Source organism: Aptenodytes forsteri, unplaced genomic scaffold (assembly GCF_000699145.1).
Source record: "Aptenodytes forsteri isolate BGI_AS27 unplaced genomic scaffold, ASM69914v1 Scaffold69, whole genome shotgun sequence".
In the NCBI taxonomy this organism is placed as follows: domain Eukaryota; kingdom Metazoa; phylum Chordata; class Aves; order Sphenisciformes; family Spheniscidae; genus Aptenodytes; species Aptenodytes forsteri.
In genome coordinates, this window is record NW_008795885.1 from 4,535,007 (window position 1) to 4,549,249 (window position 14,243).

At 36.0% G+C, this 14,243-nt stretch overlaps 1 protein-coding gene across 1 annotated transcript in view; it reads right to left on the minus strand.

Moving 5' to 3' along the window:
- Positions 1-14,243, minus strand: part of FER (FER tyrosine kinase) — a 202,581-nt gene that overhangs the window by 13,000 nt on the left and 175,338 nt on the right. Inside the window, exons 18-19 of the mRNA XM_009284184.2 lie at positions 5,448-5,602; positions 1,825-1,947 (exon numbers count right to left, since the gene is read on the minus strand). Of these exons, the coding sequence (XP_009282459.1) occupies positions 1,825-1,947; positions 5,448-5,602 (278 nt within the window). The remainder of the gene's footprint in view (positions 1-1,824; positions 1,948-5,447; positions 5,603-14,243) is intronic.

Sequence of the window (14,243 nt, forward strand, 5' to 3'; positions counted from 1 at the left end):
GGAGCCAGGCTCTTTCTAGTGGTGCCCAGTGACAGGGCCAGAGGCAATGGGCACAAACTGTGAGGGTGACCGAGCACTGGCACAGGTTGCCCAGAGAGGTGGTGGAGTTTCCATCCTTGGAGATACTCAAAAGCCATCTGGACATGGTCCTCAGCAGCCGGCTCTCAGTGGTCCTGCTTGAGCAGGGGGATTGGACCAGATGACCTCCAGAGGTTCCCGCAAACCTCAGCCATTCTGTGACTCTGTGATTCTATGAACTGTTTACCACATGTAGCTCTCTGAGCAAACGACAGGCAGTGGACAGTAAAGTGAGTTGGCACATAGGATTCTACAGGTAAATGCAGCTCTGTGACTCCAGACTTACTGCACAGGTCTCTGTATCTCTTTCTAAAGCTGAGTATAAATAACACTGGCCTCATATAACAGGTAAATCTGAGAAATATTTTTCCTTTGTTATATTGCATGCATCTGCTCTAGGTGCTGAATTAATGCATGTAACTTCAAAGGAGAATGGCTGGGCTCTAGGACATTTCCAGACAAGATAATATGAAAATAACTAAAAATCCTTTCCTTCACCAAGTTTCCCCTAGAAACTAGTTCTTCAAAACAGTGACAGCAGCAACTACTTTTTGTCCTTAAAGTGAAGTGATTCTACATAGTCATTTAGAATTGAAATTATCCTGGTTTAAAGCAAGCATTCAAGTGACTAAATTCACTGAAGGCTCTTACTGATTGAGTAATTGAGACAGATAAGATCAGGAAGATAATCTGGAGAGTCTTAGCTGACTATCCTAACAGAAGAGCTATTATATGCTGAAAACCAAGAAAACAGGCTGATAAAAGAAATGAAAATTCCGTTAAAAAAAAATGAAAAAGAATTTCTGATGGGCCAACAGGACTATGTTCCCCACAGTATAAAGAGCTGAAAAAGGATAAACATACTTCTCAATCTTTGAATTTTATCAATTTCAAGAGATTATTATTCTCAGTGAATTAAAACAGAATCTCAGTACTTAGGTAGTAAGACTTATTTTTACAAACACTCCTCTGCTCTGGAAAACATTGGATTTTTTGATTTGACCTTTTAAGCAGAAACTTTGACGGTCTTCTACAGTGCTTATAACAAACACTGGCAATCTGTACAAATCAGCAAACAAGCTGTGGGGTTTTTTTAAATCATTTAGCATTTTAGCTTAGAACCTGTTTATGGATTATGCAGTAGTACTATGTAGAGGAGGAACAGTTCTGAAACGCCCCTAAAGATGATGAAAATAAATCGAAATCCTGAAATCCTGCTCACAGTTATTTGCTACTTTAAATAAAAGCCTTTTGATTATTTTGTAAAAGAGAAATGTGGCCTTCAACACTCAACTAGCTTATCATTTCCCACCATAGTTACTAAATTTTTGTCTGAAATGTTTTAATAGAGAAGATGGAACGATACAGATTTTTTGTTCTGGCAGTTTAGAATGTGTATACCTGCATTAGCATAATCTTAAATAATTCATTCTGGTCAAGCCTCTGCTTTGCACAGCAGTAAATCCCTCCTCTCCATCTCACCTTTTAGTTCTGCAACAATGAATGTCAGCATGCTATATAAGTCTTCCATCCTTTAAGTCACTGGTCAGTATATTCCTTTTTTCAAGAAGCCTATATATCACAGTACTCCCTCCAGAAAGCTAGATTCAGCAATTAAAAAATCTCGTAATATTTTTGCTAAAGTTGCTGGATAACTTGTATGTTATGTCTTTGCTATTTTACACTGCATGTACTACATCCTTATGGATCTATACAGCAGTTCTTCCACTCCCTATGAATAACTACCTTTCTCGACTTGTTCTCGTGCTTGTTGGTTGGTCATTCCAGGGTACGGACATACTCCTAAACTGAAGGTCTCCCACAAAAGGATTCCAAAGCTCCATACATCACTCTCAGATGTGTATCTCCCTAAGAAAAGGAGAGAAAACCCTCAGCTTAACGTACAGAGAAATTAATGTTTCAGATAAATATGGCCCCAAATTTTCTGTAAAGGTAAAGTGTTACACTGGCAAGCTTTAGGCAGAACAAAGCTGTAGCTACTAGTAATACATTCTGCAGCTATCACAGTCTCCTGTATTTCAAATGATAAATAAATTATTTTCAGGTCAATACCTAGGAATAATATAAGCTAACTTAAAGTTCTACAATTTGACAGACCTTACCATGTCAGTTATTTTTCATGCAAGTTAAGAATTTCTTTGCTCCTTAATGTACAAAATTTTTTTTTTCTTTTTATACTTTTTAATACAAGACAGAAAAATGTCAGGTTTTTTCCCTCCCTTGTTTATAATGACTTTCAATTCAAAAGATCCTTTTAAAAAAATTACCTTTCCCAGTTCCCTAATATAGCATGGCAATGAGTATTCTGAGAGGAGCTACCATCAACATAGTTTGTAAGTGCGAAGAGGGCCTGGTTTTCACGCTTTGAGAAACCGCTCTCTGAAAATGAAAGTATAGTTGCTTCAACTTGTTTAATTTGGACCCTGAAGAACTAATGCACCCAATCAGTTAAAGAAAAAAATCTGGCCTGCTGGTTCCATTATCTTCAACTATGCTTCAGAGATAGCAAAATAGACAATTGATAGATAACTGAATTTCAAACCTCTTTGTGTAATGAAAGCTATATATTATGGGAGAAGGAGAGATCTTGTAGCAGATATTTCTGTTGTCCCTGATGGATTCACATTAAGAAGGATGGATTGACATCAGAAAGTTAAGGCTCCTAGCCCTTTGCAGCAGGACCTGTGAAAATGTTACCTTAAAAATCCATTTTCAACATTACTTTCAACATTTTTCATGACTGTTTTTCTTTGTTCCATACTATTACATTGTATGTATGTGTCGTTATTCTTTACAATATACACAAGCTTGTGAATGTATTGTTTGTTCATCTCTAATCATTAAGAAGCCCAAACTAAGCCACTTTTGGCTAGAAAAAAGGAAAATACATGTAAATTATAGTGCCAGTTGGTGATATGACAACTGTTCTGACGTCAGAAAGTTCAGTTTACTGTTAAACTAATATCACTTCCAGCTGTGCTATATTAGCTTGTGTGCCTCATAGATGGCAATTATGGACATTCACTGTGCTCTTTGTAGTAAGATTAGTTTTCTTGTCTATGTATCAACTCTCTTCAGAGTTTGGCATCCAGTAATTTAACACTTTTCATTGAAATCATTCAGTAGATACAAGATAGGTGATTAGTTTTCTTTTAAGAAACTACAAGGTCTGCACAGTTAATTATCTTTTCCACTATGACATTATCTGGGCAAAAAAAAGCCTGTTCATTCACAAAAAAAAACCCTCCACACAGTAATTTATTAACATGACAAACAACTCAAAATGTTGTGCTGGAAAAACACACATATTAAATGTGTATTTTAATTTTGAGATAACAGGAAGTAAAAATACCCTACACTTGGCCTAAATATGTAATTTTATTAGGAGCTTTTCAAACATTTTTTTCCACTTGCTGTAAGTGATGGAAATCATATCACTCCAAGCAAAAATAACGGTATGGAATGGCACCAAAGGTTCAATCTCCCACAAGCACCAATAGCTTCAGGATTTTGCTTATGACTTCAGACACAACTCCCTAACCACTCCGTTTGCCCTAATCTGGTTTCTAGACTTCACAACTTGTGGTTATATAATTTAAAATCTTTTTGTGACTGTTACTAATTTGTCATATACAGTGACTCCAGAAGTGACTAAAAAATTAACTTTTACGTAGTTTCTTAAGCACTGTAATTGTAATTCATGTAATGGCCAAATGACCCTATCCCTCATTTTCTTCCAACCCTTAAATCTTGCCATTAAGAACTGACATGGACAGTGGTTGCCAACTAGTTTTATAATATTGCAGATTTAGTTCTATTTCACTCTGATATCCTTAAATACCTTCAGCCTTACCTACACAAATTAATGCAATACTTATGATCATATTATTAGGATGGTAAATGGTAAAACACAAACCAATTATTTTTACTCACATCTTCCAAGGGAGTGGAAAAAATGATCCTTCAAAAACACACAGAAATCTTCTGTGACATTTTGAAAGTTGAATATTAGACTGCTGAACACATTAACAAATATTTGAGAGAGCTTATTTTCCAAACACTACAGAAAATCACTTAAAGCTGCTTGAGTATGTATGCATTTTAGGAAAAAAAAAATAAGTAGATGTTAGTGAACTATCCTCTCCTCTCCTGTACTATGCAGAAAAAAAGACTCAAAAGTACAAAGTGAAGTTGTTGTCACAACCTGTTTCCTGCTTAATGTAGTCCACTGGACTGCATAAGGCTATGAAGGATAGGTTTCCATTATATGTCAAATAAACTCTATGCATTTCTGAAATAACAAAAATAAAAATTCAAAACACCTTTTATATTGGAAAACTCTAACACCTCAGAATAATTTATAATACAGGATCAATTAATGTAACTAAATTTATTATTAGCGTTCCAAAGAGATCTGCTTTATTGTGTTATGGCATTAACAACTGGTTCCAAAGGGAAGATCTGCTTTATTGTGTTATGGCATTAACACCTGCAAAAGTTCCAGTGAGAGGATGCTATCAATCGTAAGTCACAACTTATGACTTCCAATGCACTAAAAAAAAGCTTTAAGAGATGGCAGAAATATTTATAGATACTTCAAATGAAGAATTTAAAACAATTTTTTTCCAAGTACTCAACTAAAGAACTGGTTGAGAGAACTACATCCAAAGCATGGCATCGTTCATTTAATATGCTGCTTCTTCACATCCCACTTTACTTAGAAAAACTTATTTTTGTAGTTTCAAATAAATTAAAAAAAGCGGCTTCTGTTTCTGTTCTGGAACTATTACCCATGAAGTATGGACCACTTCCCTCAATCAGAAATAGTGGATTTTTTTCCCAAGATAACAGCCTAGCAATATAAAAAAATGCAGGTAAAGAAAAGCTGCAGTTAAAAAAAATATAAATCGAGTGACTGTACTTTTTTCCAATGCAATGATTTCTCTAACAGAGGGTTCTAGCATGTTAACACTTTCTACCATTTTCAAAGAAGTGCTAGAACAATCACTGCCATAAATATGCAGAACTTGCATTCATTTTGCTAATGATTATGACTTAGATGACTGACTAGGTAGTCTACTAGAATGAGGTCAGCAACATAACCAAAGCATTATTATATTGCTCCATAATAGCAATTTTGATGTTGCTGCATTATTCTTTTTGAAGGCAAAACAGTATTTTATATGTAACTTAAATAAGACTGAAATATTAAAATTATTTTAAACATCATTAATTTGAACGGGGCCCCAGGAATATGTATATATACTCAAATATTGCCCACGGTGTAGTCATGGTGCTCCTTATGCTACTTTTGATCCCCCCCCAAGAAGATACAGGTATGTCCTTACCATAATTGAGAGCTTCTGGAGCAGTCCACTTGATAGGAATCTGCTTTAGGCCTGATGATGAGTACACACCATCATCCTCTTGCCGGGACATTCCAAAATCGCTTATTTTCAAAATGTTGCTTTCACCTACCAAGCAGTTCCTTGCAGCCAGGTCTCTAAGTTAGAACAAGAAATAAACCCTGCTATTTTTACACATTTGAAAGTACTTGAAGCCATTTAAAATGGCTGAGTCCCTCAGCCAAGATGGTGGCGCCCCTCGGAAAACATATTTAAGAAAGAGTAAAAAACACTGAATAGCAGTTGTGGAAAAGAGGAGTGAAGGAGGAAAAAAAAAAAGTGTGAGAAATAATCCTGTGAACACCAAGGTTGGTGAAGAAGTGGGGGGAGGAGGTGCTGGAGATGCTGGAGGTGCTCCAGGCGCCAGAGCAGAGACTCCCCCTGCAGCCCTTGGAAGGACACACGCTGGAGCAGTTTGTGAAAGACTGTATCCCCTGGGAAGGACCCATGCTGGAGCAGGGGAACAGTGTGAGGAGGAAGCAGCAGCAGAGATGAGCTGTTAAGGGACTGACCACAACCCCCTTTCCCCATCCCCCTGTGCCCCTCGCTGAGGGGAGGAGGTGGAGGAGTCAGGAATGAAGGAATGAAGGTAAGCCTTGGAGGAAGAGAGGGGTGGGGGAAAGGTATTTCAGTTTTCGTCTTTATTTCTCACCATCCAACTCTATTTTAATTGGCAATAAATTAAATTAATGTGACCCCAGTTGAGTCCGTTTTGCTGTGACGGTAATTGGTGAGTGATCTCCCTGTCTTTATCTTGACCCACAAGCTTTTCTGTCTTATTTTCTCCCCCGTCCTCTTGAGGAGGAGGAGTGAGAGAGCATCTGGGTGGGCGCCTGGCAGCCAACCAAAGTCAACCCACCACAAGTGCCCTCTGAGGTCACAGAAATAAACCCGCAGATTAACAAATCAGATTTTATGCAAAATGAAACAGAATTTGAAGAAGCTCCCTGAAACATGTTCCCACAATTATGAAAGACAGTGAGAAACCAGAGAACTGGCTCCATCTTCTCTCTGCCCATCTTATCTTAGCATTAGAATTTCCATCAAAAATAAAAAGCTACTCAGTATTACAGGAAAAGGAATTTTGGCTCAGTGATGGATGAGAAGCTCAGAAAATCAACAGCCTTCCTTTCCCTCCCTCCATCTCAAACGTGTTTTTTTTTAGATTAGGAAACACCCTGTAGTAATACCTGATAGAAGACATACTGTGGCTTCTCTACAGCATACATTTGGAATAATAATACAAGCTAGTAACGTATTATTAACATACATATTACATTTCATTGTTTCACAATGTATTAAAATACTACATAATAAAATATATATTATTATTCCCATCTTAATGTAATAAAATACAAGAAATTTTTGAAGGGAGAAAAATGTTAAGCAACGGAATTAAATCTATAACATTAGGAACATCACGAGCAAAGTATTTTTAAACTAAATTTACAACATTTGTTTTCAGCTTAAATAGCTAATATGCTCACAAATGGCTTGTCTTACGTGAATATTCCAGAATAACTACATTAGCTTTAATGTTTTGGATTAGAGCTGTAGCATAGTTTTGAAGTGAATCCCCTGAGCACTTAATGCACATTCACTGGTTTTGAAGAATGATTTTGGCGCATGCAAACTAGATTTCTCTTGGAAGAAACTAACCTAGAACTTTGCCTACAGTGTGTACCAAATTTGTTTCTACAGCTAACACAGAAAGAAAGGTCTGAACAAATGACAAACAGCTGCAAACGCTATGCATGGTGGGGACATTCATGACAAAGGACTGAACTACATTTAGTCTAAAGTAAAAGTCTTGAGCCATATATAAAGACGTTAAAGCTCGTATATCTACAACTACTTTGATCAACTGATCCGTATCGATACTGCACTACATTATTTGATATGCAGACAGAGCCTGTTTGAGTGTAAATACTATAACTTGATTTAAGAATTTTAACATATTTGACTCGCACAACTTTTCTGCTTCTAAGAACATTTATGGCTCTTGAGCTTGATGCTACAGTGATATAAATGCAGTAATTTTTGCCGTTAGAGAAGATGGACCACTTAAAAACAAGTCTGATGTCACAGTCCCCAGCTGAAGATATGCACAAATATATAAAACAGCTCAATATACACTATGTTACATAGTTTGATCTTAGCATGTGGTATTGTTTGGTGAAAGTAAGAGAGCTGCAAAACAAAATCAAATTGTTATTGCTTATACTCAAGTCTGTAAAAAGTATCACCACGAAACTTCAAGAATTTATGTCTTAGGTTCCAATCATACTTTAGTCATTAGTTTTTTTTATTGTTTTACTCAATATAGTCTAGGTTTTGTAACAGATGCACATAAGGAGTGGAAAAAAAAATGAGGTCGTATCTCAAAGAAAATTTACAGCGTTAATTAAAATCATGGACATCTTCCTACCTGAGTCTGACCTAGCATTTAAACATGTTCTGAGTCAGATTAAGAAAAAGCTATATACTGAGCTGTCTTAGGTTTATTCCTCATATCTAAGTCTGATTATTAGGGAAAATATATCATAAATAGTACATAGTACAATGCTTGTAAACAAAGATTACACTCAGTTCACATAATTTTTCTCTGTTTTGTATGTGACAGTTTTCTTTTTCTTTCAGAGTCATCTAGAGGAAGTGTTTTTCATCATTACTGAAAATTTACAAAAACACTTCCATGAAAATCAAACTAGTATTTCAGAAATTTCGTAAAGATTGTGATACTGTGTTCAGGATATATGTAAAGTAACACTGGATCTTCTGAGAGACCACAGACACACAAAGCCTTTGCTTCATGAAGCAGTGGTTTTCAAGCTGTCTATTACTGGCAGTGGGTCGCAGAATGATACTATTCAAGCTGCCATGGTGCACATAAGTGCCAAGGGAGGAATCATGGGCCGGTGGTTAGCTAATGGCCCACGACTTGTGCAGGTGGACACAACTGTCAAGTCCACCATCAGTCTTTCCAGGCAAATTGCTTCTTTCTTTTTGTCTCAGTTTGTATCGAATAGAGAAGCATTTTCATTGCCATCTTCCACAGAATATCAATAAAATTTTATGAAATAGTGAGTGCCAAGCTATTAACAGTAAGATAGAAAACGATGCATTATGATAAAACTTAACTTACTAATAAAGCTACAAATAGCAAAGTAAATGTAATAGTGCTGGTTATGAGACTCACAGTATTAATACCTTTTTCTGCTTTTAGCTAAATCTCAAATTTTTGAAGCTATAATACTATGTATTACTTTTAATACAACATTTGTGTTAATAAAGCCTTTTGAGCACTTAATATGTTTACTTCTGATTTAAGCAAATTTGCCTTTTTCCTTTCTCATGTGTAAGGTAGGCTCTTTCTCTCACTTATTTAGAAAATACTTTAGATGTGAACTTTTTTCCCCCTTTTTACTTCACTTTAGACACAGTCTTTTTAAAGGACTTTTGTAATCCCCCTCTGTAATGCCTGCACTTAGTTTTCTTTTCACAGTTCTTGTGAGGAGTTGGTTCTTGGAGTACATAGAAACCAACAATGTTTAGCAGATCCAGTGGTATTTAAAATCATGCTAAATCCCACCAAAAGTTCTGTTACTTTGCACTTTTAATAACTTGCCATTCAGTGGGGTGAAACAGTATGAGTACTATTTAATTCCTCAGGCTTATAAATGTCCTGAAAGTTAGAGTATCTTTTTAGCATTTCTACTGTCATTTTACATCTGTTTCATATCCTCAGTGACTTGTTGCTGAATTTTCCAGATTTCCTTATATGTATTTGCATGCTTAAAAGCATTTTTAAAACATTGTTACACTGAAGGTTATAGCTACATCAAGCTTTTTTTTTTATTATTTATTCTGAGGGTTTGGTTAAGATTGTTCAGTATTTTTCAAACAATTTCTTCACTGTTCCTCCTCATGTCTGACAGCCTCTTTTAAAAGGATGTTCATATTTTTCAGTCTAGATACAAGAGAAAATTACCAAAAACGCATTTTGGTCACTGTGATTTATTACAGAATTTATAGCCAGAATCTGAAAAAAAAGGGCATCAAGAAGTATTACTTCCATTGCTCTAAATTAATAACTAACAGCTTTAATTTTCTTCCAGTTTCCAGGATTCTAATTCATTTCAATTTGCTACAGAAAAAAGGAAAGAGCTCTAGTATAATAGTGTTAAGGGGCTTATAAAAAAACCTTTAGATCTTAACCTCCCCTATGAAATGCACACAGCGGGGTTTCATTCAAGTATGTATGATAGATGACATGAGTGAGGGAAAACAAGAAAATGTAAATATATAGGGCTGATGACCGAAAACAACTATGAGGAGTCAATATTACAGATAACTTCAGTGTTAAATATTTGTAGTAAATCATGACACTTTCTAGATGGCCTTTTTAAAAAAAAAAACAACCAAATCAACTATGCTCTACTTGTCTTCTTTTCCCTAAAAAAACAAGTATGTTCCATCTGTTTTCTCTTCCTTCTCCTTAATGTTTCCCAAAGCCAACATCCTGAACAAGTACAGATATAATTGCATGGAATTAGATGTCTCTATCTGCTTGGGGTGTTTTTTTTTTTTCTCATATAGCATTTGCTACTTGCTGCAAATTCCATAAAATCAGTATTTATCTTTAACATAGAAAACAAGAAAATATTCTTTATTTCACATTGTGAAAGCTGTACAAATTGGGAACAAATTACACTGAGCTGCTACAGGACAAGTTCATTAGTAAAAGAAAAGCTAACTCACACTATTTAATACCAAGATTATGTAAGTTCCTAGTGCTATTAGAAACAAAGCGCCTTCCCCCAACTACTAAGGAATAAAAATTAATACATAACTTGGAAATTTCAATTTTAAGCACTGCTATGCAGTCCCTATAAACAGAAACAGGACATTGACTAGGAATCACTAATATGGGTTGGATATGCTGAAACTGCAAGAGATAGCTCATAAGACTTTTGCTAAAAATCCAACAGCCAGTTAGAGGAAGTAGAGGCAATTTCTCTGAGCTGGCAGTTGTTACCAACTGGATTCATGTCTGTCAGTAAAGACATAAACCTCATAAACTTTTCTCTAAGGACACTCTTATACTCTCTCCCCATTTCCTTCCACCTCCCCAAAAGAACTACACAGCAAGTAATACCTAGTGTTTCAATGGAATTCCATCAATTAAAGCAAATCAAAACAAGAGTAAACTTCTCATTACTAAACCAGCAGGACAGACTGCCTCACTGAACTAATTAGCCATTTTATATCCCCTCCCTGGATCATGCAGTTAAAACACTCTTAGGTGATAAAAGCAAGTAATTAGTTAGTGAACAGGACCAGTTTATCTCCTCTGCACATTTAATTCAATGAAAATAGTCTATTACCTGATTAAAAAAGAAGGAGTGGCAAGTCTACAAGTGAAACTCTTGGGTTTTTGTGGACTATAAGACACTATTTCTCTTTCAAACACCTGAGGTAATTTCCAGTGGTGTCTAAATCAAAACACACCTATTTCAGAACTTTCTTGATATGCATATGCTGCTACTTTTGCTGTATGTGGAGAACATAGCAAATAGTATGTGCCTACTAACAGACTGGGAGAATATTAGAGGGTCAGAAACACACCCTTCTGTGCATTCTATGTTGCCTTCCCCCTTTACACTTTGTTTTACTTACTTCTTCATGTTATTTTAGCTATCACATTATAAATACTAACGGAGCAATATTAACTATAATGCTAATAATTTCTCTCAGTTCCTCATATAATGCAAGTCCATCTTCCTCTTCACAGATGAACAGTATTAGGAAACCAGAGAAAGTCCAAGTTAGATGCAGTAGTGATTTCTCAATAATGTCAGGTGTTCTGCTTGCTATCCGTAGTTTTGGTTATTGCTCAGTTCTTCTCAACTATAAAATGAGTAAATTCTCCCACCTCACAACATTAGTGACATTCAACTACTCCCTCTAAAGCACTTCGCAATTTTCAGATGAAGGACTTAAAAGATTTGCAAAAAGAACTCAAAAGAAAAAAAGTAACAAAACAAACCCCAAATAACTGTATTCAGTAGCTGAACACAAGCAGAAAAACTAGCTTGTATCTAAAAATGCATTTTTTCCACAGAACTTTTATTTCCTCCACCTGTAAGAGTAAAATGTATCCTACATGCCAGAAATAGTCTGCATTGCACTGCCCACTCATTGTCACGATAGTAAAAGCTATCATACAAAATGCTTTATAGCAACTTGGTGAACATATTCCTGTGAACTAGGGTTAGTAAGATCACATTAATCAAAAGGCAAACTTCCAGTAATAAAGGCCAAAGAAAACAGAAGGAAATATAAAAGCCCAATAAAGCATAAGCATCTAAATTACTTTAATACACTATAACATGGTGTAACTAAAAATTGGTTGGTAAGTCGGTAAACAAGGAATCTATTCATACATGTCAGATTCCTCCAAAATAACAAAACTATATTCAAATACAAAATATGCTCCTTAGAAACTGTGAGGAGTTGTTAAGTGTTTTTGAAAATGCTGTAAGGGTAAACACACTGTTGAGGATCACAGTGTTTCTAATTCAAAATTCCAAACATTTATGCGTTATTATTGTCATCCCCACCCTCAAAAAACGTACTTGGTAACTGTTATGTTCCTGATATTCTCTAAGTGCTTTGCTCAATGTATGATAGATTGTGACATGGGTCACAGTAGTAGATGACAGAACGCTACAGCCCCCTATTCAGAACTGCAGAGTAGGATGCATTTGGTTCACGAGGACAAAGCATATTGCTTCATCTGTTGAGGATTGCGCAGCTCAATAAGGAAACCACTGCTTGAAGTGAACTTAACCCTCAGTCCCACCCCAGAAACCTTCATGTTATTCACATTCCTACGGCTACCTTTTCTGAACAAGTGACAGCTGTCCTGGACTGTAGAAACATAGCAAGAAGAAACTCTTAATGAACTGTGGTACAGAAAAATATATTCACATTTTCTGTACCACAGTTTGTTACTGCAAATGCCTTCACATACTTAAGATATAAAATCAGATAAAAAGTTTACTTATTGTACAGTCATTTCTGATGAACAAGTACAGTATGAGAATCAGCGGATTATATTAATTTTTATAGTCTGCAAAATGGTCAGTTACTAATGAACAAACACACAATTACAGTACGGTATACTTTGAGGTAGGTACAAATATTGGGCATACTAAGTTAGATACATTATTCAATTATTTTTGTAGAGGAGTAGCAGTACTGACTTTAGGACTTCGAACAGAATACTTTCCCCAATATGTTTATGTTTCAGCGTCAAACTTTCTGTTTTACTTCTTGACCATGAGAGAGATCACTCATACCTCCAAAGGCATTAAGTGTCCCTTTGGAGGTACAAAACTGAAGCACAAATGCTACATAATATTATCACTTCTCACAGTTGTAGTTCTGGTCTCCTAATACTTGGTGTTTGATATAAAGAAGTCTAGTTCTTAGAGTTGAGTAACTGCGTTACGTATGAATCTCAATTTTCATTAAAAAAGAAACCATTTAAGATGGATGACTGTGAAGAAGAGACTGGAAATGAGTTTGGAGATAAAAGAGGAATAAGAAGAAACCCAAGCTTCCTGTTTTCTGAATGTTTTACATTTTTAAGTGATGCAGTATTTTTTAAAAAAAACAAGATTGGTAATTCTACATGGAAGAGAGTTGAGCTGATCCAGACTCCTCCTCTGAAGAGCGACAAGGTCACTCCTGCATCTTGGAGCCTTCTCACCTGCCTGCTCTGGGTATATTTTTACTAGGGAGAAACTCAGGTTGGTGTCACACATTATATGGGACTTGTCACCTACAGAGGTAATAACGGAGGAAAATTAATCAATTGTAAACATTGTTTGCAGCCCAGAGATGGCTCAAGGGACTATAAAGATCTACTGACACATTAAAAAATTTTTATCTTCTTTGAGTTTTATTCAGGTAGGTTACTATGTGTCCTCCATTTTCCTAGTAGGACAAGGTTTCTGTACTAGCAATTTTAAAAGAGATAAAGATGGGCATTGTAGACAATGAGCAGTTCCTGAAGAGAATCAAAGCAGTAGACTATGAAGACAGAAATGAAGCAATAAATCAATACGTCATCTATTCCTCCCACCTTTTTCCTATTTCTGAGGTTTTCTTCACAATGCCTGCTTCTGGGACAGAAACATTCCTATCAGCACCATTTAAATGTTTTTCATCTGCATTTTCTCAACTTTTTTAGAAATTAACAGTTATTGTCTGTAATTTTCTGAACAATTATTTTGATAAAAATTGCATCATAGTCATTTTAGTCTATAATAGTCATCTTTGCATTGACATCCCTGTAGATTTTTATAATCCATTTTCCCTGTACATTGCTGATTACATAGAATCATAGAATCGTTTAGGTTTTTATAATCCTTCCCTGTACATTGCTGATTACATAGAATCATAGAATCGTTTAGGTTGGAAAAGACCTCTTCTCCGGCTAAACAACCCAGGTCCTGCAGCCATTCGTCATAAGACTTGTGTTCTAGACCCTTCACCAGCTTCATTGCTCTTCTTTGGACATGCTCCAACACCTCAATGTCTTTCTTGTAGTGAGGGGGCCCAAAACTGAACACGGTATTCGAGGTGCGGCCTCACCAGGGCCGAGTATGGGGGAACAATCACTTCCCTACTCCTGCTGGCCACACTATTTCTGATACAGGCCAGGATGCC